At 38.2% G+C, this 24,787-nt stretch overlaps 1 protein-coding gene across 1 annotated transcript; it reads left to right on the forward strand.

Moving 5' to 3' along the window:
• Nucleotides 1-834: 834 nt before the first annotated feature.
• Nucleotides 835-7,853, forward strand: LOC127105001 (kinesin-like protein KIN-12A). The gene is made up of 16 exons (XM_051042152.1): nt 835-1,267; nt 1,336-1,473; nt 1,594-1,677; nt 1,762-1,890; nt 1,989-2,048; nt 2,133-2,186; nt 2,271-2,363; nt 3,406-3,501; nt 3,776-3,921; nt 4,392-4,541; nt 4,625-4,754; nt 4,846-5,649; nt 5,733-5,831; nt 5,914-6,066; nt 6,147-6,986; nt 7,346-7,853. Exons 1-16 carry the CDS (start codon nt 1,067-1,069, stop codon nt 7,640-7,642), a joined length of 3,474 nt encoding a protein of 1,157 aa, XP_050898109.1. The 5' UTR covers nt 835-1,066; the 3' UTR covers nt 7,643-7,853.
• Nucleotides 7,854-24,787: the final 16,934 nt, after the last annotated feature.

The following is a 24,787-nucleotide window of genomic DNA, read 5'->3' on the forward strand; positions in this document are numbered from 1 at the left end:
GAACTACGTAGCAATAAACATTATATACCATATAGTTTCAACAACAAACTCCTTACACTAACCCCTTAAACAAACTACCTCTGAAACCACCACCACAACAAACCTATTTTCAGTCACCCCTTCAATACACTTCAATCCTTCAGCCAGACTTCAATCACTCAAACCTTAACAACACAATCTTAACCCTTCATTTTATCAATACGCTATAACATCCACACATAGCGACTTCTATATCCCTATAATTGACCTCACTTACCCAAACATCAACACATTCCCCAAACACTTCTGCATCGATGAAAGATGATGTCCTAGATTTTGATTTTGAAGATTTACCAAATACTTTATTTGAATTCCCAATAATCCATACATCTTCACATTCATCACAACATGACCAAACTCCTTCCGTGTGGAACTGAAGATCATCTATTTCTACAACATCAACCCAAATCTCGTCTATGATGACATATGTTTTTTATATTTTACTATAACCCGCGTTGTTCATATTTAAATATAAATTTCACCATGAGAGTATTAATAGTGTTTTTATTTATTTTAATTTATTACGTTTTTAGAATTTTATTTCTTTTTAAAAGGAAAAAAAATAATTGGTAAAATATTTTAAAAATATATTCTTATTAAAATAATTATTTTATTATTATATTATAAAAAAAATTAATATATTAATTAATTAAAAAATAGGTATTAAATTAGATGGAGGAAGGTCCCGGGACAAGCATCCTTTGCCCATTCAAGAATAAACTTTGAATGGTGTGGAATAGGAACCAATTTAAGTGCCAAAAATATAAAACCAAACCAATCAATTAAAAGATAAGCCAATCATACATCCCAAAATGATTTTGTAAGAAAAAGAAAGAAAAATAACTACCGTATTTCCAAATTTCAAATTCAAACTCACTCACACAACGGCTTGTTCCGCTTCCCGTCTCTCTCCCCCTCTCTCACACAGTCTCTCCCTGTTCCATTTCTCTCTCAACTCAAACCCTACTTTCTCTCTCTAGACTCAACTCAACAAACCCCATTCTCTTCTCTGCAAAATTCATCTCCGATGAAGAATTTCACGCTAAGAAATGCAATCACGCGGAACAATCCTTCATCCTCCAAACCCAAATCCACGCTAAAGCACAAACTCGCACCATCCAAGGACAAAGAAAACAATCCTCCTTTCAAATCCCCGAACCCTCTCAAACGCAAGCTCCCTCCCCTTCCGGAAGACACCTTCTCTACCTCTTCCGATTCCGGCGTCAAGGTTTTTCTTCACTCTTTTCCTCTTCAACTATTACGAGTTTCTAATTTTATGTTATTTACTAATTACAGGTTATTGTGAGGTTAAAACCACTTTGCAATGGCAAGGATGAAGGAGATTCCGTAATTAAGAAGATTTCCACCAATTCCTTGTCAATCAACTCTCATAGTTTCTCATTTGACTCCATCCTTCACGCCGATGCTACTCAGGCACGGTTTATTTATTTATTTATTTTTCTCATTTTTGTATGTTGTTTGTTGAGTCTCTATTCTGATTCCATTGCTAATACTTGATTCATGGGTTGTTTAATGTTGTTTCTTGCTTTACAGATAGATGTTTTTGAACTTGTTGGTGTGCCTCTAGTAGAGAATTGTTTGGCAGGGTTCAATAGTTCAGTTTTCGCTTATGGCCAGGTTTATTTCCATTTTTTCCAGAATGATGTTGCTTTTGTTATTCTTTCTTGATGATTGTTAATTTTGAATGTTTTTTCCACCTAGACTGGGAGTGGTAAGACTTACACAATGTGGGGTCCTCCCAATGCTTTGGCTGTTGAAAACTCAACCATTGATCAGCAAGGAGGTCTCGCCCCGCGCGTATTTGAGAGACTCTTCGCCCGCTTAAATGAAGTTAGCTACAATTTCATGTTTTATTCCTTGTTGAATCCTTTGATACCTCTATGAATGTGTTGCTATGATGTTGATTAATTCTTGTGTTTCCTGTGCAGGAGCAAACTAAGCATTCTGACAACCAACTCATGTACCAATGCCACTGTTCTTTTCTTGAGGTTGAATTGAATGACTGTTGATTATTTCTTTCTTTCCGTGTTTTTGTTCAGCTTAACTGTTGTCTGACACGCGGATTTTTGCAGATATACAATGAGCATATAACCGATCTGTTAGATCCAAATAAAAGAAACCTACAGGTTAAATCCAAACCATTGTAGTTTTCCCTTGTTCATATTTTACTTGTGTTTATACAAGAACGGGTTTATTTGTTGTTTATTCAGATTAGAGAAGATGTCAAATCTGGTATCTATGTTGAAAATCTTACAGAGGAGCAAGTATGTACAGTGAAAGATGTCAATCAGCTTTTGATAAAGGTGTGCTTTAACATATATAGTTCAATGCTGCTTTGGATTAGCCATTGTTGAACTAGTCATAGACTGCTATTCTTTAGCACTCGCTTGATGCTCTGAAAGCACATACAGTTCAATGCTGAATGGCTGAACAAATTAGATGATTTTGTGTCATGCATCTATACTGAATACGTTTATATTTGAATGTCATTTGTTTCTCTTGTTAAATTCTTGAGAGTGAATTATCTTCAGGAATTCATATGAAATGCTTATTTAAACTTTATTTCAATAATAAAGATTTGTAATACTGTGTTCATCCCATAGGATGTATTTTGTTTTATTTCTTCCACATACTACATACTAGAAGTTGCCATAGTTCATGTCAGAATGTCAGATATTTGTGATTTATGTATGGTTCATTTATAAGTTAGCGCTTCTATTGGCATTAAAAGAGCACTTAATTACTTTTTTTTTTCATAACAAGTAGTGTTTGTATGAAATGCTTGTTAGCTGGACTTCATTTTGAGCATTTATGACTCCATTAAGCAGATTTGGTTAAAACTGATTTTGTCACCAAGAGATATGAAATGCTTAATTGCTTGACAGGCTGACTTGAATACAACAAGAACAACCAAGCCTTATTCCACTAAGAGGAATTGGCTACATGGATCAAATTACGCCATAATGTTCTATCAAAGACCATGTTTTTATCCAACTCGCTTATCTCAAGATCTTTTTTAATAGTTTCTCTTAAAGTTTTTATAGGCATTCCTCTACCTCTAATTGTTGGACTACTCTTCATCTGTTCTACTCTCCTTACATGTTGACTTGAACATATCTTCTTTTTTATTTTTAAAGTTTGACCTTGATTTTATGCTAGTAATTACTTTTAGCTTTCCAGTTAATTGATATACTTTTTGTTTATTTTAATACTTTTGGGGTCACATTTCATAGATGCCATGGCACTTCTTACTTTTTGATATATTTCTTTTTTAGGAAATCTTCTGATTCTTTGATTATTATATCTTTTCTGCATTTTTACTATCACGTACCTTTCACTATGCAGGGATTGCTAAACAGAACAGTAGGTGCGACCAGTGTAAACTCTGAAAGCTCCCGTTCACATACAGTGTTTACTTGTGTTGTTGAGTCTCGATGCAAGGTGATATACTCTCATCTTGTGGCCGGGGATTGTTGAAATAATTGTTTTGAACAATAGTCAAATTGTATAATGGGTTGGCTGCAGATAGTAGAAAGTCCAAACAGTTGGTGATCTTTAACTAGATAATTTTTAGAAGAAACATTGCGCTATTCCTGAACCTTTGCTTTTATTATGCCCTGTTGGCTAAAACAACTGTTCAGAAGACATTTCTCTGCATCACAAGATAACCGACAATAGAAGAGCTATTGATGTAAGCTCATATTTTCATTTGCAGAGTATTGCAGATCGTTTAAGCAGATTTAAAACAAGTAAAATCAATCTTGTTGATTTAGCTGGGTCAGAACGACAGAAATTAACAGGCGCAGCAGGATACCGTCTGAAGGAAGCTGGCAACATTAATAGATCACTTTCACAGCTAGGGTATGATTTAAAATGCTTGTGCATTCCATTGTTATTGCTATTGTTGGCACTCCAAATGCTGATGCTCTAGTCGTTGCTCCATTGTTGATATCCATTATAGTTTGAGTATTTGCAACATAAAGTACTGTTTTTTTATAAGGACTTCCATAAAACTTCTCTGTGGTACACCGTGGGAATTTCTTTCTAAATCAATGAGAATCATGTTTATTTCCCTCCGTATCTTTCTATCAAACCCTGCTATTTCTACAGCATCAGTAAACATGTACCTGGAACGATTTTTCAATACATCTTATAAATCTTTCTCATTTTATACCAAAATGCTTGCCCACTGATTTAGTTGTTGGCATGCCACTTACTTTGCTCTAACAATTGTTTTATAACCTGTTCATCATATTTATACCTTGGCTACCAAATCCTACAATCACTTTCCCTTCATTCCAAGAGCTTACTGAGGTTAAATCTGACTGCAGGAATCTGATTAACATTCTTGCTGAAGTTTCTCAGACAGGAAAGCAGCGGCATATACCATATAGAGACTCCAAGTTGACTTTTTTGTTGCAGGAGTCTCTTGGTGGAAATGCAAAATTAACATTGCTTTGCGCTATTTCCCCTGCACAAAGGTAGATATGTGAAGAATTGGTGATTTTTATTCTTCTATTTATGTCTTACGGAATAGAAATATTTACACAACTTAGCATTGCAGTTGTAGGAGTGAGACTTTTAGTACGTTGAGATTTGCACAATGTGCCAAAGCTATCAAGAACAAAGCTGTTGTAAATGAAGTAATGCATGATGATGTGAACCAATTGCGAGAAGTAATACGCGAACTCAGGGTATATTTCTTCCACCATGATCAGCCTTCTCTTTTTCTTGTCAGTACATGAAATTTTGATTCAAATAACTTAGATCTGTAAAATGAACCAGGATGAGCTGCATCGAGTTAAAACAAATGGTAACAATCCTAGTGATGGCAGCAGAGGCCATTCAGCAGCTTTGATCCGAAGAAGTTTGAATTTATTGCAGCCTAGACTCCAATACCCGTTATCACTACCTCACATTGATGAAGATAGCGATGAGGAGATGGAGATTGACGAGGAAGGTGTTGAGGATCATGCTAGAGTTCTTTGCAATTCGAACAAAGATTCTGCTGATAACCCTGTTATCCTCGGTGTAGTTAATTGTGATACTGGCCCCGTCCTCAAATCCCTAAATCTCAGTGTTTCCCCAACAATCAGCAGCAGCAGAAAAAGTTTGAAGACCTTATCAAAGCTCTCCCCATCTCAGAATAACCTTCATAGCGAAAGTGGCATAGGCATAAAGAATGACTTTGGCACAAAGACTGCTAATCAGAAAAGCATGCCTACTGCCCTGTCTAGTCTGATGGCTCAAAACTTCCTTACTAAAACTGAAAATTTAACCGCTAGCATCCAACATGGTCTTGAAACTATTGATAACCACCTTTGCGCGGAAGCTATTCGGCGATCACCGTTGAGGCTCTCATTGAGACCTAAAGATTCTAAGCAAATTTTTCCAGTGGACAAAGTTAATGTGGGAGTACAGGCTTTCGTCGACGATAAGTCTGGAGAAGAAGATTCTGTTATGACCTGTAATAACTGTAAAAATAGAATGCAGCTTGATGGCAGTAAGGTTGACGATAACTCAAACATGCAGTTAGTAGCTGTTGATTGCTCTGAGTCTGCTGATAAACCAAAGAAGCAAGTTCTCAAAGTGAGTGTAAAAATCCCAGATGCATTTTCCGGTATAGCTAAGTTTCAATCTATTAATTACAGTTTCTTTCTCATGTTATATAGGCTGCAGAGAAGGTTTTGGCAGGATCCATAAGGAGAGAAATGGCACTGGAAGAGTTATGTGCAAAGCAGGCTTCTGAGATATCGCAGCTCAATTGCTTAGTAAGTTTATGTTTGTTTCATAACAATAATCCGCGACCATTTTATCATCTTCTGTTGTGACTATTGTCAATCATACTTGTAGTTAGAACAGTACAAGCACGAGACAGAATGCAATGCCATAACAGGACAGACAAGGGAAGGTAAAATGCAGCACCATCAGAGCCTTATGGATGGTGTTTTACCCACCGACGAATTCATGAACGAAGATCTAGTGTCCCACGCACATGAACATGAGGTAAGAGCAAGTTATTTTTAAGGTTTCTCTTTTATGATTACTATATTGGATGCTTAAGACTTACTATAAACATTCAACAGCTTTTGAAGGAGAACTATGAGCATCATCCAGAAGTTCTGAAGATGAAGATAGAGTTAAAAAGAGTACAAGATAAGCTACAAGAATATCAGAATTTCTATGAATTTGGAGAGAGGGAAGTGCTGATGGAAGAGATGTGTAATTTAAGAAATCAACTTCATTTTTATTTAGACCATTCATCCGCATCTGCAAGAAAAGAATATCCACTGTTGCAATTGCCTCACTCATCTGAACCTAGTTTGGAAGCAAACCTCGATGCCATTCCTGATTCAACAGAAGCTGGTACTGAGGCAAATGCAAATCCAGAATCAACTGAAGACAGTGCCGAAGTAAAACTTGAACAGGAAAGAAGTAAATGGACTGAGGCCGAAAACAGGTGGATTTCCCTGTCTGAAAAACTCAGAGCTGAAGTTGAAGCTAACAGGTCGTTAGCTGAAAAGAGGAAGCGTGAATTAGATGCTGAGAGGAAGTGCTCCAAGGAACTGAAGGATGCAATGCAAATAGCTATAGAAGGTCATGCACGAGTTTTAGAACAGTATGCAGATTTGGAAGAGAAACATGTCCAGTTGCTCGAAAGGCATAGAAAGATTCATGATGGAATTGATGATATAAAAAAAGCAACTTCCAGAGCAGCAGTAAGAAGTGCAGAATCTAGACTCATAAATACCCTTGCAGCAGAAATTTCAGCATTAAAAGCGGAAAAAGAAAAAGAAAGAAGAATCGTAATAGATGAAAATAAAGGGCTTCAGGATCAACTAAAGGATACTTCTGAAGCAGTGAAAGCTGCAGGTGAGCTTCTTGTACGGCTTAAAGAAGCAGAAGAAGGCGTCATTACTGCACAGGTGAGGAAATTAACGTGCATCTTTAATGAATACTATCATCTGTAAAGTACTTGTTGCTTTTGTCATCCTCTCCCCTTTCTCGCAACTTAATTAAACCATCAATCATCATCACCATGTTCCATTGACATTATCGCATGTTTCTAACAAACCCATTCGTTTCTTCTATTATCATTCTAGGTAGTAGCTTTCATTCAATGTTAGCCATCAATATGAATTTGGATGACACCTAATCATAAACAGAACTTTGATGATTTTTGTTGTTTTATCACATGTAACAGTACCTGAAGCATCAATTACCAGTGTCTTTCTTATTCAAAAGTATAAAGCAAGTTGTTAATATTGCTGTTTTTAATTTGCAGAATCGTGCAATGGATGCCGAACAGGAAGCTGCAAAGGCCTTCAAACAAATTGATAAATTGAAGAAGAAACACGAGATTGAGATTAGCACACTTAATGAGTTCATTGCCAAATCACGTTTGCCAATGGAAGCAATACAGCCTACTTGTAATGATAATGCCATCCCTATTGATGAGGACACCAAGGAACCATCACTTAGTGTTAATAAGTTTGAACCAGTTTGTAATGAAGAGGAACGCGAGTTTGCTAAATCAAAAGAACAATCATGGTTCTCTGGTTATGACAAATGCAACATATAGAAAATATCCCACTTGTAAATGACTGTAGAAACATTCTATTGGTCATAATCGGGAAAGGATTCCATGACTGTTGAGTGAACTTTCATACCTTTGGTGTAATTTGGATATAGATTTTAGATGAGAGAGAATGATGGTTAGTGAGAAAGTTATGAAAGTTACAGTAATCTAAAGTTAGCTAATCCTGATTAATTATATGATTCATTCCACGAAATAGTTGGCATTCTTTCATTCTTTCGTCTCCCAATTCCCAAAAGTCTTTTCCACTCATCATTTTAATTTCTTAGATTAAGATATCAATTTAATTTGTATGGACGTTTTAAAATAAATATATCTTTATTAAATAAATGTCATTCTTAATTCTTAATTTTTAGTAGAAATAATAATTATTTTTTTAATTATTTTATCAAATTATTAATGTGTACATTATTTCTAAAGTGTTAATAAGACTAAATTAATAAAAGTAAAGAGTCAATAAGACTAAATTAGTAAAAGTGAAGTTTTTTTTTTTTGACAATTTTATTTTATTTTTTAATTTGTATGTAAAAACTTTAACTTATACTCATTTTGAAACAACTGTACTTGACAAATACAGTCATGATTAAATATATCATTTATCATTTATCATTTATCATTGACAAATAAAGGCACATATGAGAGTGATACCCAATCAAGCTTGATTAAATATATCATTTATCACTGACAAATAAAGACATATATTTTTTTTATAAATAAATTGAAATTAATAAAGGGAGCATAAAGGGTCTTCAACCCTCACAGAATCAACAACAAACTAAAGAAAAAACTAAACAAAAGTGCAAAAGAACATGAGAAATGAATTAAAAGAAAATAGGAAATTGAGTTGACACGCCAATTACCGACGAGTAAGAAGAGAAATTAGATGTTAAGAACCACTTCCAAAAGATAAACTTAATCATACTTAAAATATCTGGATAATATTTTCTTGTAAAAAAAAATAATTTTTAAGGAACTGTTTTTTCGTAACCGGAATCGAATTTTAACATATAATATCGCATGTCCAACATGTTAGAGTATAAAAGTCTTTTTAAAAATTAATTATTTTTAAGGATTTGAAAAGTTGTTTGAGATAGAAAAATTAATTTAAAGGTATTGTCATCTTTTTGAAAACTTAATTTATTTTAATCAACTAAAAAATATTTTCATAGTGTTAATAATTGAAAACTGATTTTTTTCTATGGTTAGATAAAAGTTTTGTTCTTTTGAATCGAAATCAGAATCAATATCTCTAAGTTTCTGCTTCGCATTCAGACCAATAAACAATTTCCAATTAATTATCATTTTTACGATTTAATTCGAGCATCATCGATAGGACAATCCATACCTACCGATCTCGACAAAATTAGCTAGAGATATTATTAACGTAAGCGATACTGTAAATAAAATCTAAGTTCATGCTACACATAACAAATAATATAATAATGTAAAAGAGGAATGTGCAAGGTACTTATAAAGTAGTAACAAAGCAAAAACACTAAAAGGAAAAATATAATTATCCAAAATGGTATGGAGGAGAACTTGAATTAAATTTCACAAAAATTATCCCGACAAAATTAAAGTGCAGACGATCCAAATCCATATAAGAAATTTTCAAATTCTGATTCAAACTTACAGTAACTCTTTAGTGTGAGAAAGTTACACCTTTTACAAAAGTAATTTTCTACCTAAAAATAACTCTAAAATCTTGGATGGTGAATTATAAACTGAAAGTTCTTATTTATAATGTCAAACTTTGTACTGGGGTGTCTTTAAACGTGTAAGAGAAAGTTGAGAAAGTGGTGGAATGACCTCTTGCTGAGTCTAAGACGTGGGCTAAAAATATGGTCTTTAACACCATCACGGGTCTCATGGTGATGACGATCCGTCCGTCATGAGGTGGGGAAGGATGATGTGCGTCATCCAGATGATGACCTACCTGTCATCCAGCTGGGACACGTCTTCCTCTATTTTTGTCCTTTTCTCTATGACGGTTTACCCTTGACACGTCATGACGGCCGTCATGCTGGCAGTGGACCTGTCATGATAGTACATAAAAGCGCATTTTGCTCTCGTTTTTGTCATTTTGTACCGTTTTCTCGCACAAAGACACCTGCATGTAAAATAACTTAAATAGACACAAAGTACCAACACAAAACCATAGAAATAAATAGGAAATGACACAAAATTGCATGTGAATTGAGTGTGTGATACGTTTCCGAGTTATCAAACTCCCTTACACTTGAACCCTTGCTTGTCCTTAAGCAAGTCAACTAGCATATAAAACAATGAATTGTGTAGCGGTGTATTCGTCACTTTATGATTTATCGATTAAATCAAAAGCAAAGCATACAAAGGTAGAGTCGCCACCGCACTTTTATTTATCCAAAGGAATGGCTAAAAAACGAACAAAAGCCTAAGAAGTTTTACACATAGAAAACTAATGAAAAGGTCAGAGATCTGGGTAAGGGGTTAATTACGCAATGGGAAGGTGTTAGGCACCCAAAACGTCCTAGGTACTCCTAGGGAACCTCTTTTCACACTTGTTGTACAAAAATGTTTATTTGTTTATGACATATATTATGTAAACAATGATGGAAGGGATGAGAAAAGAATATACAATTTTTATTGTTTTTGTGTTTGAACGGATGAACCCGTTGCCTACGTACCTTTCCATGGAAGGTAAGGATCAAAACGCCGTAGTTCGGCTAAAAGATTTCCAAAATATGAGTGGGTTCATTTTAAACAAAAACCCTAAGGTCTTTCGTTATCCACGGGAGAAAACTCAACCTTATACAAACAACAAGTCCACCATGTGAGAAAAGCTTCAACTTGCTAGTGAGGGGTTAACCCTATAATAAGCAAGGAAGTCTTACAATTCAATCACTAAGGACAAAAGGTGAGATTAACATCAACCAACCAGGATAAATCAAACCTATGGCTAATGCATGAAAACTTATCAAGAATGGACAAAGCCACAAAACAATTGAATGAGTGAAGTTAACCAATTAGGATTTATTCACAAAAATGAAGTCAAAGTATGATTAAGAATTCAATTCAAAGAAGTATTATGAAAATGAAGTGTGAAAATCAAAGGCCTAAGGCCTAGGTTTCTAATTTGAAAAGAAGTGAAAATGTTTGCACAATAGATGTCAAAGTTTTTGAATTAACATGTGAAAAGAGAGTTTTGAAAACACACACAAAAATGGAAGGGTGAGGAAGTAAAACTTCTTAGATGTTCACCTCTTGAAATCATATGGAAGATGATTCAAGTGATTCCTTTGGAATAGGCAACAATGCAAATAACAGGTAAACAAAGTATCAGGCAAGGTTAACAAAAGCAGATACCGGATGCCAATTACTGGACTTATACCAATCTCCTAAAACAAAGATGGATACCAGATGCCACTCAATGGACTTATACTAGTCCCCTAAAGGAAAACAAAACATGGATATCAGATGCCAATCAACTGGACTTACACTAATCTCCTAAAACAAACAAAGAATTGATACCGGATGCCAATAAACTGGACTTACACGAATCTCACAAAACAAACTGAGAATTGATACCAATAAATGGATTTACACCAATCTCCTAAAACAAACAAACATGGATATCAGATGCCAATCTATCTGGACTTAATCTAATCTCCACAGAAATGATCATGGGAAACAAATGCCAATAAATGGACTTACAATTGATTCCTCACATACAACACACAAACAACATACAATAAGCAAAAGGAAACAAGTTGCCAATAAATGGTCTTACACTCGACTCCCACCAAATCATAGGAACAAAGGCCAATGAATGGACTTACACTTGATTCCTCAATGGACAATCAAAGATGTTACAAAAGATATGAACAAAGATCATGCAATAATGAGCAATTAATGATGATAAATGCACAAAGGCATACATAAGCAAGTATGCACAGATGAATCAAGCAATCAGACAAACAAGTCAATTATCACACACTATATACAAGCAATTAGGCTCAAACAAGATTAGACTTTACAGTCAACTGGAATGGAGTAAGTTGTGCTCTTAACCTTAACATTGAGAGTTAAGGTGAAGCAGATGAAATGGAGATGAGGGGTGTGCCTCATAGCTTCTATCTCTGGTCAGAGAGAGCATTGAATAATAGAAGATGTGGGAGTTCAGAAAGTTGGAACTCTTCTCCACAAGGATTAGACTCTATAGATCTTGGGTTAAGATCCACAATGCATCAACATGTTATGTGAGCAAAGGGATGACACACTGAATAGCAAGAGATGGATTACACATCTCTTCTATCTGTCAATTGCCTTATCAAAGGACTTTTCCTGCTTAGCACAAAATTAAACACACAAAGACATTGCCTCTTAAGGAGGGCTTCAGACAGGTGCCTGGCCACATAACAGGCCAGGTCTTCCAGACTACATGAAGAAGAGAGGTTATACCTAATTGGTTAAGCAACCAAGCAAAAGCAAGTTCAAAGTGAACTTAAGCAACTTATGTACCTGTGGAAACATCAAACAAATCAGTACAAAGTTCAGATAATCCAACAACAGTTAATATCAACAGTCAAACCCAATAAGCAAAGGCATAAGCCACAAGTCAAGCTCAAATGAGTTAACAACCCTACAAAACACACAATGTTAGTAGACAATGGTAAACATCAAGTGCTCAAATGATGGAACTTGAATGATCAACCTGAAAACAAAGCTCAAAGGTGAGAGGCAAACCACTAGGTCAAAGCCTAGGGTCAAAGATGGAGAAAAAATTTAAAACAGAAGCTGAAATTTGACATGATGAAACTTAAAACAATTGTTGACATGTTGCAAAAAGTCTCACATTCATATCATTTACCAAATGCATTTCATGATCATTCTAAGTTCAAGACAAATTTTAAAGTCCACATGTGATCAACCAGAAAGATAAATCTCAATTAAATCAGAAATGATTCACAAAAAATCTGGAAAAATTCATGCATATTCAAGACATCTCATATGATCAGCATGCAAAAAATCAGAACAATTGAGCATCATTTGATAGGGTAAACACATAGCATAAGATGAATATCAAAAGGTGTGACACAAATTGTCACACCTACTTAGAAAATTCACAAACCAGAAACCACAAATGATAAAAATGCAAACTCAATATCAAAATGTCAAGGAATGAATCTAGTTTCATTAGGAAAATTTTCAGAAGCATTGGATCAACACACATCATTTCACAAAGGAAATGGCAAGCAAGGTCAAAATAGCATACATGTACAAGAACACTAGACAAAAATAAATCCAGGCCAGACACAAGTTTGATTATCATGCTGATAAAAAACTAGAGAGAAAAAGGAAACCATAGCAAAAATCCCCATGTCATTTGGATCATTTTTTGATTTATTATGATTTTTTGAAGATGCAAAATAAAAATGAAATAAAAATTGAATGGAAATAGAATTAATTGGAATATATGAAATAAATTTGAATTAAGAAATGGCGCCACTATGCCCTGTACGCTGCGTTTCACTTAAAACGCCATCAGCCAATCAGAGTGGAGCATGAAGCTCCCATGCAACCAATAGTACATAAACCCTAGCAATTGGCAACGGTTTTAGCAAACATTTGGGAACGGAACAACGTGGCCTAAACACAACAGAAAACCGTGGCCTAATGCTCTGGTTCATCTTCCTAAACGCGTTTCCAGAAAACAGCAAGCATCAAGAACACATCATGAACTTTTTTCCCAGAAATCAAAACTACGCACATGTACATGAAGCCTAAGCAATGGAGAGCATGAATCAATCATCAAACAAGCATCTAACAACCTACATCTCATGGATCGAGCAAAATAAATTTCCACATGCAAACTTTAAATCTATGAATCTTAGTGAATAATGCACGGTTTTAGATGATTCAAAGCTCAACATGCTCACAAGAGAGAGATCTACAAGATTCACATAATGAAATTAAGAAAAGAGAGGATCGATTTCAACACCTCTTGAAGATCAGCTTTCAAATCCACGAGTTCCTGGCCTTGTAGTGCTTAGATCTTCCTCTAGCAAGCTTGTGGAGTGGATTGGAGGAGTTCTTGATGTCCAATTGAGCACGATTCAATAGATTGAAGAATCCACCATTGTTGATGTTCTTGCTTTGAGCAGCTTGAATTTGCACGAATCCACTTGAACCTTGCTTGGATAATGATAAGTGATGATGCTAGATGATGAATGAAGCAAGGATTTTTGAATTGATATGAAGAAATGAGAGAAAAATTTGAGAGAAATTTGAGAAAAAAATTCTAGATCTGAGATTTGTGAATTGTGGTTATGATTTTCTGTTAGGGTTTTAGCTTATATACTCCTAATTAGTCATGCCTAATCATGTTTAACCAAAATGCTAATGAATGATTAACTTAGGAGGTGTTTTGACAAAATGTGGTTTTTCACCCTTGCATGAAAATGGTGCATGAACAGTGCACGAATTTATGTTAATTTCACTTAAAATGACATTTTAAAATCATTGGCAATTGTAAAATATTCAAATGAATTACCAATTTTAAATTGTGAAAATTCCCTCCAAAAATCAAGATTTTTGCAAATGATCATGAAATGAGAAATGATGCAATGTAATGCAAGATTATGAAATTATAGGTCAAAACAAGAATTTAGCAAAAAGAGCCACATGATTTGGAGCCATGGTTTGAAAGTTATGCACTTTTGAAGTTCAATCCACACTTGGCCATGTTTTGATCATATCTCTTCAACCACAAATGAGAAATGGATGTTCTTGGACATTTTGGAAATGGGAGAGAAAGATCTACAACTTTCATGTTCAACAAAATTTCATTTGAAGCATTTTTGGTCACGTAATTTGAAGTTGAAGTTGGATGAAAACCTTTCCATTTTTGGAAAGTTCAAATTATAGGTCACTTTCTATTTTTGGCAAATTTTGACTGGACCTCAAATCCTTCTAAGTGAGTGTTTGAAATGTCAAATGAGACTTGCTTGAACATGAATGAAGTATTTCCCATCACTTCCCATCTCCAAAAATCCACAGTTGACTTTGCAGTTGACTGGCTAGGGCTTCAGTTGACTGAAGAATGCCCAGATGAAATTCAAGCCTCTACCACTTGAGATTCTGATTCAAAATGATATCATGGCTCATATGACCTCTTGTGAATGAATGTGGTGTCCAAATTCTTCAGAATGGCCACCATCTATAGCTCATTGAAATGCCTTGACTGTTTTGACCTGTAATTGCTTCATCTGCAAGACAAGGGTTAGATGACATATTTTTGTACTTTTGGTTAGTAAATAGATGAAAAGCAATGATATACAAATGCAAGGAATGCTTGGTGATCAAGGACCACTCTCAAAAGATAACCCACCCACAAGGAAGGAGGCAAGGTACACAAAGATCCTTGAGGCAATGATATGTTATGATATGATGCCATGAGGGATCTTAGGGACAAAATTGGGGTCTTACAGATGCCCCTATTTAAGGTCATTCTAGCCGGAGAAGTGAAGTTTAGAAATCTTCATCTCGACGCGGTAGAATGGGCTTAAATAACAGTAATGAGACAAATTTTGGTCCCTAAGAGACCTCATGATGCAGATGTATGCATGCAAAAGAAACAACAAACTCTGTGGGGAATACGAGTCCACAAAGAAGAACAGACGATCCATCAGAGTAATACACTCACCAGGAACAGAGACTCTAACAAGACTCTCATGGGGATAAGAAAAAGAAAAAGAATGCGTGAGCAGGACACGACTATGAATTAGGGGAAACAAGAACTAGACATAGCGTGAATAGGACACGACTGGACTGAAGACCTTATTGGGGAGTGAAGGACTCAAACTGGGAACAAACGAAAATTCCAAAAGGAAGACACATCCATCGGAAAGACACAAGCTGACTCAAACTATCCACAAAGGATACTTCGGATAAAAATCTGGACTCGGACTGGGGAAAAGATTCACAAAGAACCTCCCTGCCGGGGAAAATTGCATATATTGGGGAAAACGCCAATACAACAAAAGGGTAAAATCACAACAGGAAACTCCACTGGAGAAGGTCTAAAAAAGAAACTCTCCTGGAGAAGCAACAAAGAATGAGGTGTTACCGGTATAAGGGTAACAAACTCAGGAAGAATGAATATCTAAGACCGGTATAAGGGTGAGAGATATCAATCAACCAAACATCTGAGAAAGACCTAAAAAGGTACATCAACTCAGGAAAATCTAACTCCACAGAGGACCAAAGTCATAATAGGGAGCAGAAAGGAAGGAACACCAGGGATACCGGTTACTGGGTATATAATAGGTGACCGACCGAAGCGTGAATTGGTATATATGCCAAAACACTCATCATCCGAAAGGAGGGCTTGAAAAAGCAAATCGACTTACAGGATGGACATTCGAATCCACAACGGGAAAACGAATCTTACTCAGCTGGCGACACAAACCCAAAGAGCGCATGAGATATAATATCCATTACCGTCAGAACGTGGATAAAATATTCGCATGAGATATATCATATATTACCGTCAGAACGTAGATAATAGGTGACCAACCGACAACGTGAATTGGTATATATTCCAAAACACTCATCATCCAAAACACAAACTGGTTAAAGGATGGATATTCGATTCTACAAAGAATACGAATCTTACTCGATTGGGGATAATCAACCAAGACTCCAACCAAAGAGCGCATGAGACATATTATTCATTACCGTCAGAACGTGAATAATATACTCGAAAGGAAGAGACACCAGAGATACCGGTTACTGGGTATATAATAGGTGACCAACCAAGAAGAGAGGCAATCGATACCAAGCGTACAGGAAAACGAAAGACAACTCAAAGGGATAAATTACAAGCATCCGACAATTATCCAACAACAAATATTCGATTCCGTAAAGGGAAATAACGAATCTTACTCGACCAGGGAAACACAACAGGCTTCGACTGAAGAGTGCATGAGATATGCCATCCATTACCGTCAGAACGTGGATAACATACTCGCAAGGAAGATTATCCACAACCGGTATAAGGGTTAATACAGGATAAATCGACCGAACAAAAAGGCATCGGGATACCAAAACTAGGTATATAAAGATGACCGATCAAAGGGAGCAACAATCATTACCAAGCAAACAGGTAAATGAAAGAAGACTCGCTGGGGATGAATTGCATAAACAGCAATTACCCACAAGGACTTGCTGGCGACTTCAAAAGGATGACATTGCAAGCATACGGCAATGATCCAGAAGACTGCTGGGGATAAAATTGCTAACAAACGGCAATTATCCAGAAGCAAGGGAGGAATATCAACATCGAATATTGAATGAAGATAACCGCAAAGAGTAACCATCTTCGGGTAGGATGAATCAACAAGGTTAACTCTGCAAAGGGAGAAATTAGGGTTTACAACTACCGAATACGGGGTAGAAGACCAAAAATCAGCAGGGGATGAAATTGCTAGCAACCGGCAATTATCCAACTGTTCCACAAGGAAGCAAACTCTGTTGGGGATAAAACCACAACAAAATAGGATTTACAACTACCGAATACTGGGTAGAAGACCGCAAAATCCACCATCAGTCAGAACGAACCATAAAGGTTACCTCTGCTAGGGGAAAAGAGATAGGACTTACAACTACCGAATACGGGGTAGTAGCCATCAACTCTGATGAGGATAAAAAGTAGGGTTTACATCTACCGAATACTGGGTAGAAAACCAACAACTCCGCGTGGGGAATGAAAGAATCATAAATCCGCACGGGAAACAAAAATAGGGTTTATAACGAACTATAAACTGCTGAAGATCAGAAAAACTAGGATTTACGACTACCGACTACTGGGTAGAAAACCATCAACTCTTGTTGAGGAATAAAAGGTATATAACCACAAATTCCGCCAAGAGGAAACATAGGACTTCAACTACCGGTATAAGGGTAGAGGCCCAAAAAGATTTCGCTGGGGATGAATGAATTATTGCCGGTTACTGGGCAATTCATTCATTTATTCCACAGGGAAGCACAGAAAACAGATGACAAATAGCCAATTCGGGATTGATCCGAAAAGACAGACTGAATCAAGACTCGTCCTACTGAGGATATAACTCAATAGGAACATCCATCCCAATATATGTGTTGGGAGGAAACGGAAGAAACCGTCATCCACGAGGATATATTTCAGTGGGGAACCGCAGAAGGAAAGACAGACACTTTCTGCTTATGGGCTGACTTTATATTGAGATTAAACACCCGACATCTGCTTGGGGGAGATCTATAAAGGAGATCTGTATCACCCATAGCAGGAGACAACAAACAAAAGATATATGGCAAAAATGTAACATGAATATCTGAATGTTTAATGATTATGCATAAATATGCGTGATTTATGTTTGATGAATGCTGACAAAACAGACATATCTAACACAAACAGGCCCAGGAATCAAACGCCCGGTACTACACTTCCAGAGGAAAACCCAAAAAGGTCCAACTGGAAAGCCAATCTGCTGGAGATCCACATGCTGAAAAGCAAAGATCTGCGGGGAGGCAAAAGATCAGAGATATCACCAAATCTCTGAGTGATGGATCAACAATCAACCCAACTGGGATACAGAAAGTCACAACAGGCATAAACAGCCACAAAGACGAATCTGTTGGGGAACTGGAGAAATCCCGAGATATCTGCAGGGGAACAAGAGTTCGCTGCACAGGCGAGAACTGCTACGAAGGCAACTCCAAATAACTCCGCTGGGGAACAACCCACAAAGGGAGAACAAATCATCCATGTAGAATCTAACTGCACAAGCAACTCTACTGGGAAAACTGTCAGCCATTCCATCAGGGATAAACCCACTGAAGGAAGAAAATAGATCACACAAGTAGATTCTGCAACAAGCCACTCTACTGAGGATCAAAAGCATCAGGGAATCAACCAAATCTCTGGATGATAGATCACCACCCGACCCTACTGGGTAAACAAACTCTGGTGGGGATTCTGATTCTGGCGGGGAATACCAACTCTGGCGGGGATCTGAGGGGATTATCACAGATGCAAACCTGACATCTGTCGGTGATACCAACTCTTTTGGGGATTTTGCATAGATACAATCCACCATACCACAAATCTACCGGCGACTTAACTGGGGAATATATTGGGGATCAACAAACGACTCCACACGGGGAGGAGGAAGAGAACTGGGGATCAACCACCAAAAACTGAACCTTCCAAGAGGCAACCAACCACCGCTGAGGAAGAGATAAACTGCTCTGCTGAAGGGATAAGCACTCTGATGGAGAGATAACAACAATTTCGCTGGCGACTTGGCCGGGGAAGAGGGTAAAGTACCGGGTGTCAACCCACCAACTTACTGAGTCTTCCAAAGAAATCAACCGTGTTGAGGAGAGACTACCACTGGAGAAAAACGAAGTCTTCCACAAGCACTCTGCTCTGGGGATACATCACAAATTCCACTAGCGACTGTGCTGAAGAAAGTGATGAAATACTGGGATATCAACCTACCACCACTGAATCTTCCAAAGAAAAAAAAAACACCCATGCTGGGGAGAGACTACTTGCTGGAGAAGAAACTGAGTCTTCAACAACACTCTACTTGGAGAACATCCCCCCACCAAAAGCTCTGCTTGGGGAACAACCCCACCAACAACTCTGTTTGGGGAACAACCCCACCAACAGAAAAGGAGAAAGAGGATACAACCATGCCAGGAATATGAACAAATGTCTTACCTGTTGGAAATCATGCCACCCTTGGGAGAGCACTGAGAAATTCTTAAGTATCCTTTCATCATTGTGAATGTTCACTTTGTTTTAAAACAACAATTTTTGAAAAATTTATTTGTTTAAAACAATGACATTTTATCAATTAAAACATGCAAAACATTTGTTGAATTGAAACAAATAAGAGTGCAAATAATTGGATAAAAGCTCAAATTGATTTGATGGAAATGGTAGCCTGCAAAAGGCGAGACTCCATAGATCTGTACAAATTTGAAATCAGTGATATATATTGGAAGAGGGCTACATTGAACATAATGATCCTTTCTCTACCAATTTGAATCTCGATGTATGCGAAGCTTCAGTCGACAACGAATCGAGAATCTCTGACGAAAAGACAGCTGCAGAACAGAAAGTCTTGTCAGGATGCAGTTACTTGCCAAATCCCTAATTTTTGCCTAGATTGCCCCAGGGTGGGGTACTCAATCTAGCGGGATGCAAATATTCTTTTTTTTTCATGTCTCTAATTTTTGCCTGGATTTCCCTTTCGGGTTCTCCACCGAGACGCTCATTTTTGCCTAAGCCGCCCTTTCGGGTTTTCAACTTAGCGAGCTATTCTGTTTTTCTTTTGCATATACTTTTTTTTAGGCAAAGTATTTTTTGACTGCATCTGAATTCACAGGACGAGTGAAATCCTCCCCATCCATTGTTGTAAGCATCAAAGCACCGCCTGAAAAGGCTCTCTTAACAACATATGGACCTTCATAGTTTGGAGTCCACTTGCCCCTGGAATCGGGTGCGAAAGACAAGACTTTCTTGAGCACGAGGTCACCTTCTCGGAACACACGAGGCTTGACCTTCTTATCGAATGCTTTCTTCATTCTCTGCTGACATAACTGACCATGGCAGTTAATCTCTTCTTTTCAATCAAATTCAGTTGGTCATAACGACTCTGAATCCATTCAGCATCAGTCAACTAGGGCTTGAGGGTATCATTTTTCTTTTTTCTTTTCCTTTTTTTGAATTTTTTTTGATTTTTGATTCTTTTTTCATTTTGTTTTTCACCCTTTTTTTATTTTATTTTTTATTTTACCCTTTTTTTTTTACATTACATTTGTAATGCCCCAGTTTGACTGTTTTGCTGATTCTCATGATACAGCTGAATGAGCTTCTTTTTGTGCTCAAGAAGGCGGGTAATCTCATCAGGAATCCCCTTCAACATCATCTTCCTCTGCCTCAAATACAAGGAATTCAAGATTGGGAGATGGCGTTGGATCATTATGTTCAATGGGTTTAGAAATCCCTGCATAATGATTTTGGTTAATAAAAAACTTCAGAATTTAAACAAGCAAATCATTATGCAAATGAAAAGATTGCTTTTATTCTTATTTTTAGGGTTTTTTGTGATCACTGATTTCATGCAAAAAGCAAAAAGTGAAAACAATTGGAAAAACAAATGTTTAATAATACATTAATTGAATGAAAACATCATTGTATATATGCTGCCAACAATGTCATCACTTCTCCTTTTGGCATGGGAGAAGGGTTTTGAACAAAGTGAACCATTACTCTGATCTATGAATGACTGTAGGAACATCTACAGTGACCCAATTGTGGCAGACACCACCAGGGATGACAAAATTGTTCAAGTCCTCTGCATCTTCTTCCAGAATAGCAGCAGCTTCCTCAGCTCGATCGGCGTGGATGAAACCTCCACTCTTGAACAAACCTTGCTCGTTGAATGCCCCAGAAGAATAGCCAATGCCAGCCCGGGATTTATTATCTTCGAGTTCAATCATCTTCCCTAAACCAGCAACTGCACCACATTCAATGGCCAGTTTCGCATCACGGTAGGAAGCAAATGAAGGAGATTTCTTCTCAATCGGCTCAGCAATAGACAAAGCTTGGAACGGTGTTCCAACTTCATCCTCAACATCAATGTACGAGAAAGAAGACAAATGGCTAACCAGGAGAGCCTTTTCTCCCCCTACCACAACCAATTTCTTATTCTTCACGAATTTCAGCTTCTGGTGTAGGGTGGATGTCACGGTGCCAGCCTCGTGAATCCATGGTCTACCAAGGAGATAGCTATATGATGGGTGGATATCCATAACCTGAAAGGTGACCTGGAAATCACTTGGTCCAATCTTGATCGGGAGATCAACTTCCCCAATCACGGTCTTACTCGACCCATCGAAAGCTTTCACAACAACACCATTCTGCCTCATGGGAGGCCCCTGATACGACAATCGAGAGAGTGTGGTCTTTGGCAATACATTAAGAGATGACCCAGTGTCCACCAGTACGTTGGACATGGCATCAGTCTTGCAGTTCATAGAGATGTGTAAAGCCAAGTTGTGGTCTCTTCCCTCCTCAGGGAGATCAGCGTCACAGAAACTCAAAGTATTGCAAGCAGTGATGTTTGCAACTATACTATCAAACTGTTCAACTGTGACATCATGATCAACATAAGCCAGATCCAAAACTTTCTGCAGAGCCTCCCTATGGGGTTCTGAATTCAGAAGCAACGAAAGCACGGAGATCTTGGACGGCGTTTGTAGAAGCTGGTCTACAACGTTGTACTCACTCTTCTTGATGAGCCTCAGCATCTCATCACATTCTTCGTTCACAATGCCGCTCGGGCCAACAGAAGAAGCATGAGTCTTTTGTACAGAGGAGGGTTTGGCAACAGGTGTCGGGTTCTGAACATTCACAGTCGTCCCAACCGGACGCTCAACAGTATCAGAAGCAACATGAGGTTTAGAGGGTGCAGAAAACACACGACCACTCCGGGTCAACCCGCTCATGTCAGCAATATTAACAACGGAAGTCGAAGGCAACGACACTTCCTTCCCATCTTCCACAGCGACTGGATTGTACCTGAAGGGAATCTCTTTATCCGAAGAATAAGGCACAGGGCCTGCAGGCTTGATTGTCAGAGAAGGAGAGATCTTCAGCTTGCTACCATCATAACGGATGACAACAGGCTCGGGCAATTTGAACACAGGAGAAATAACATTGACTTCTGGTTCATCTTCATCAACATTACGGTTCTGAAGAATCTCTATGGTACCTTCATCCAATAGCTCCTGAAGCTCTCTTCGCACTTGGCGACAACCCAGTCTATTAACGGAGCAAATGCGGCATCTGTCATGGTCATGCTCCAAATGACTGTAGTCACACAACAGACGGTGCAACTCGACCAGTGACTGTCTAATATGACTCACATATTTGACTTTATACTTCCCAGGGCACCCCTGGACCATGTTCACTGATTTCCCATGCTCGGGCAATGGGTTCTTTGTAACATTGGGGCCTAAGTCCTCGAAACTCAGAATACCGCATCGCATAAGGTCTTGAACCTTAGTCTTCAATGGATAGCAATTCTCAATATTGTGTCCCGGAGCACCGGAATGATACACACAATGTTGATCTGGCTTGTACCACCACTGTGGGTTAGCAGGCACAGCCGAAGGATCCCTGGGAGTAACCAGTTTCCTTTCCAACAAGGAAGGATACAATTCAGCGTATGACATAGGAATGGGATCGAAGCTGATCTTCTTCCTATCATAATTCAAATTGGCCTGGTTACTAGTACTGCCACGAGGCTGGTAAGCCTGTTGCTGTGGACGGTGTTGTTGTTGATACTGAGGTTGTTGCTGATGTTGATTAGGCTGCTGATACTGAGCATTATCTCTGAAGACAGGTGCTATATGAGCCACCTGGTGCTGATGACGCACTGGTTTCCTCTTGACAGAGGGTCTTCTTGGTTTAGCATGGGATTGCACAGCATGTTCCTCCCCATCTCTCTTCTTAAACGCCCCATACCATTTAGAAGAGCTCTCATCCTTAGACAACCGTCCTTCACGGACACCTTCCTCCAAACGCATCCCCATGTTCACCATCTCGGTGAAATCAGAGGGAGCACTTGCAACCATCCGCTCATAATAAAATGAGCTAAGAGTCTTCAGAAAGATCTTAGTCATTTCTTTCTCTTCCAGCGGAGGAGTAATCTGAGCTGCCAGCTCTCGCCACCTCTGGGCGTACTCCTTGAATGTCTCTTTATCCTTCTGAGACATGGCCCTGAGTTGATCACGGTCAGGCGCCATATCAACATTGTACTTGTACTGCTTGACGAAGGCTTCGCCAAGATCGTTGAAGGATCGGATGTTTGCACTATCAAGGCTCATATACCAACGAAGAGCCGCACCGGACAAACTATCATGGAAATAATGAATCAGCAACTGATCATTATCTGTTTGCGTAGACATTTTCCTGGCATACATAACCAGGTGAGCAAGAGGGCAGGTGTTCCCCTTATACTTCTCAAAGTCAGGAACTTTGAATTTGACTGGGATCTTAACACCGAGAACAAGGCAAAGTTCAGCAGCAGACTTGCCAAACAAATCTTTCCCTCGGAGGGTCTTCAATTCCTTTCGCAGCTCGAGGAATTGATCGTTCATGGCATCCATCTTTTCATTAACGTCAGAACCCTCAGACGGCTCTGAATGATAGATGGTGTCGTCCACCCTAGGAGTGGTATGCACGACAGGAGAGGCATTGCAAGGACCGGGCTAGATGTCGGCATAGAAGCAAAAGTGGGAGCTGGAATATCTGGCATGAAACCTGGAGGCATACCCCACGGAAACCCGGCTGGCATGGCATTCGGCACATGATGGGCATTAGCAGCGGGCACAGTAGGAGCAACCACTTCAGAAATAACAGTCCTCTGGGGAGGAGTTGCAGGCGGAAGAGACGGTTGATTCTGAGCCGCAAGGAGTTGCTCCATCAAAGCGCCAAGTCTGGCGACCTCTTCTTTCAGTTCTCTGTTTTCTTGCTCTAACTGATCCATCACTCTTGCAGAATTGGCTCTGGTATAGTACCGGTGAGTCAGCTTGTCTTCAAAATAAATGAAGAGCACAGAGTTAGGCCACAGACAAGAAGACCAGAAGGAATACATGCTTATGCAAAATGATGCATGTATGTTTGTGCATATGCTTTGTTTTTATTTCAAGGAACTTTTAGGGTTCTATTTGCAAATTTTGAAATTTAAAACATTTATTGCATATGGAAAATATCTCATCAAATATATTTGGAACAAAGAAGTACAACATTTTTGATCAAATTTCAAGGGAAAAGGAAAATAGACATCCTATGGATCCCTATAAGCTCGAGATGCTGGAAGACGAGATACACAAAGCTTCTTGATCTCTCTCTCATAGGCTGCTTCCATATCCGCTTTCTCCTTTGCAAGTCGATCATACTTCCTCTTCCAGAATTTGGAAGACTGAGGAAGCAGAGAAGTCCAAGTATCATTTGGATCATCGATCACCTGATGCTCGAGAAACTCGATCAGAGCGTCCTTCTCCTTCAGCTGTTGAAGCAACTCTTCTCTT

This window comes from Lathyrus oleraceus, chromosome 7, assembly GCF_024323335.1.
Source record: "Lathyrus oleraceus cultivar Zhongwan6 chromosome 7, CAAS_Psat_ZW6_1.0, whole genome shotgun sequence".
In the NCBI taxonomy this organism is placed as follows: Eukaryota; Viridiplantae; Streptophyta; class Magnoliopsida; order Fabales; family Fabaceae; genus Lathyrus; species Lathyrus oleraceus.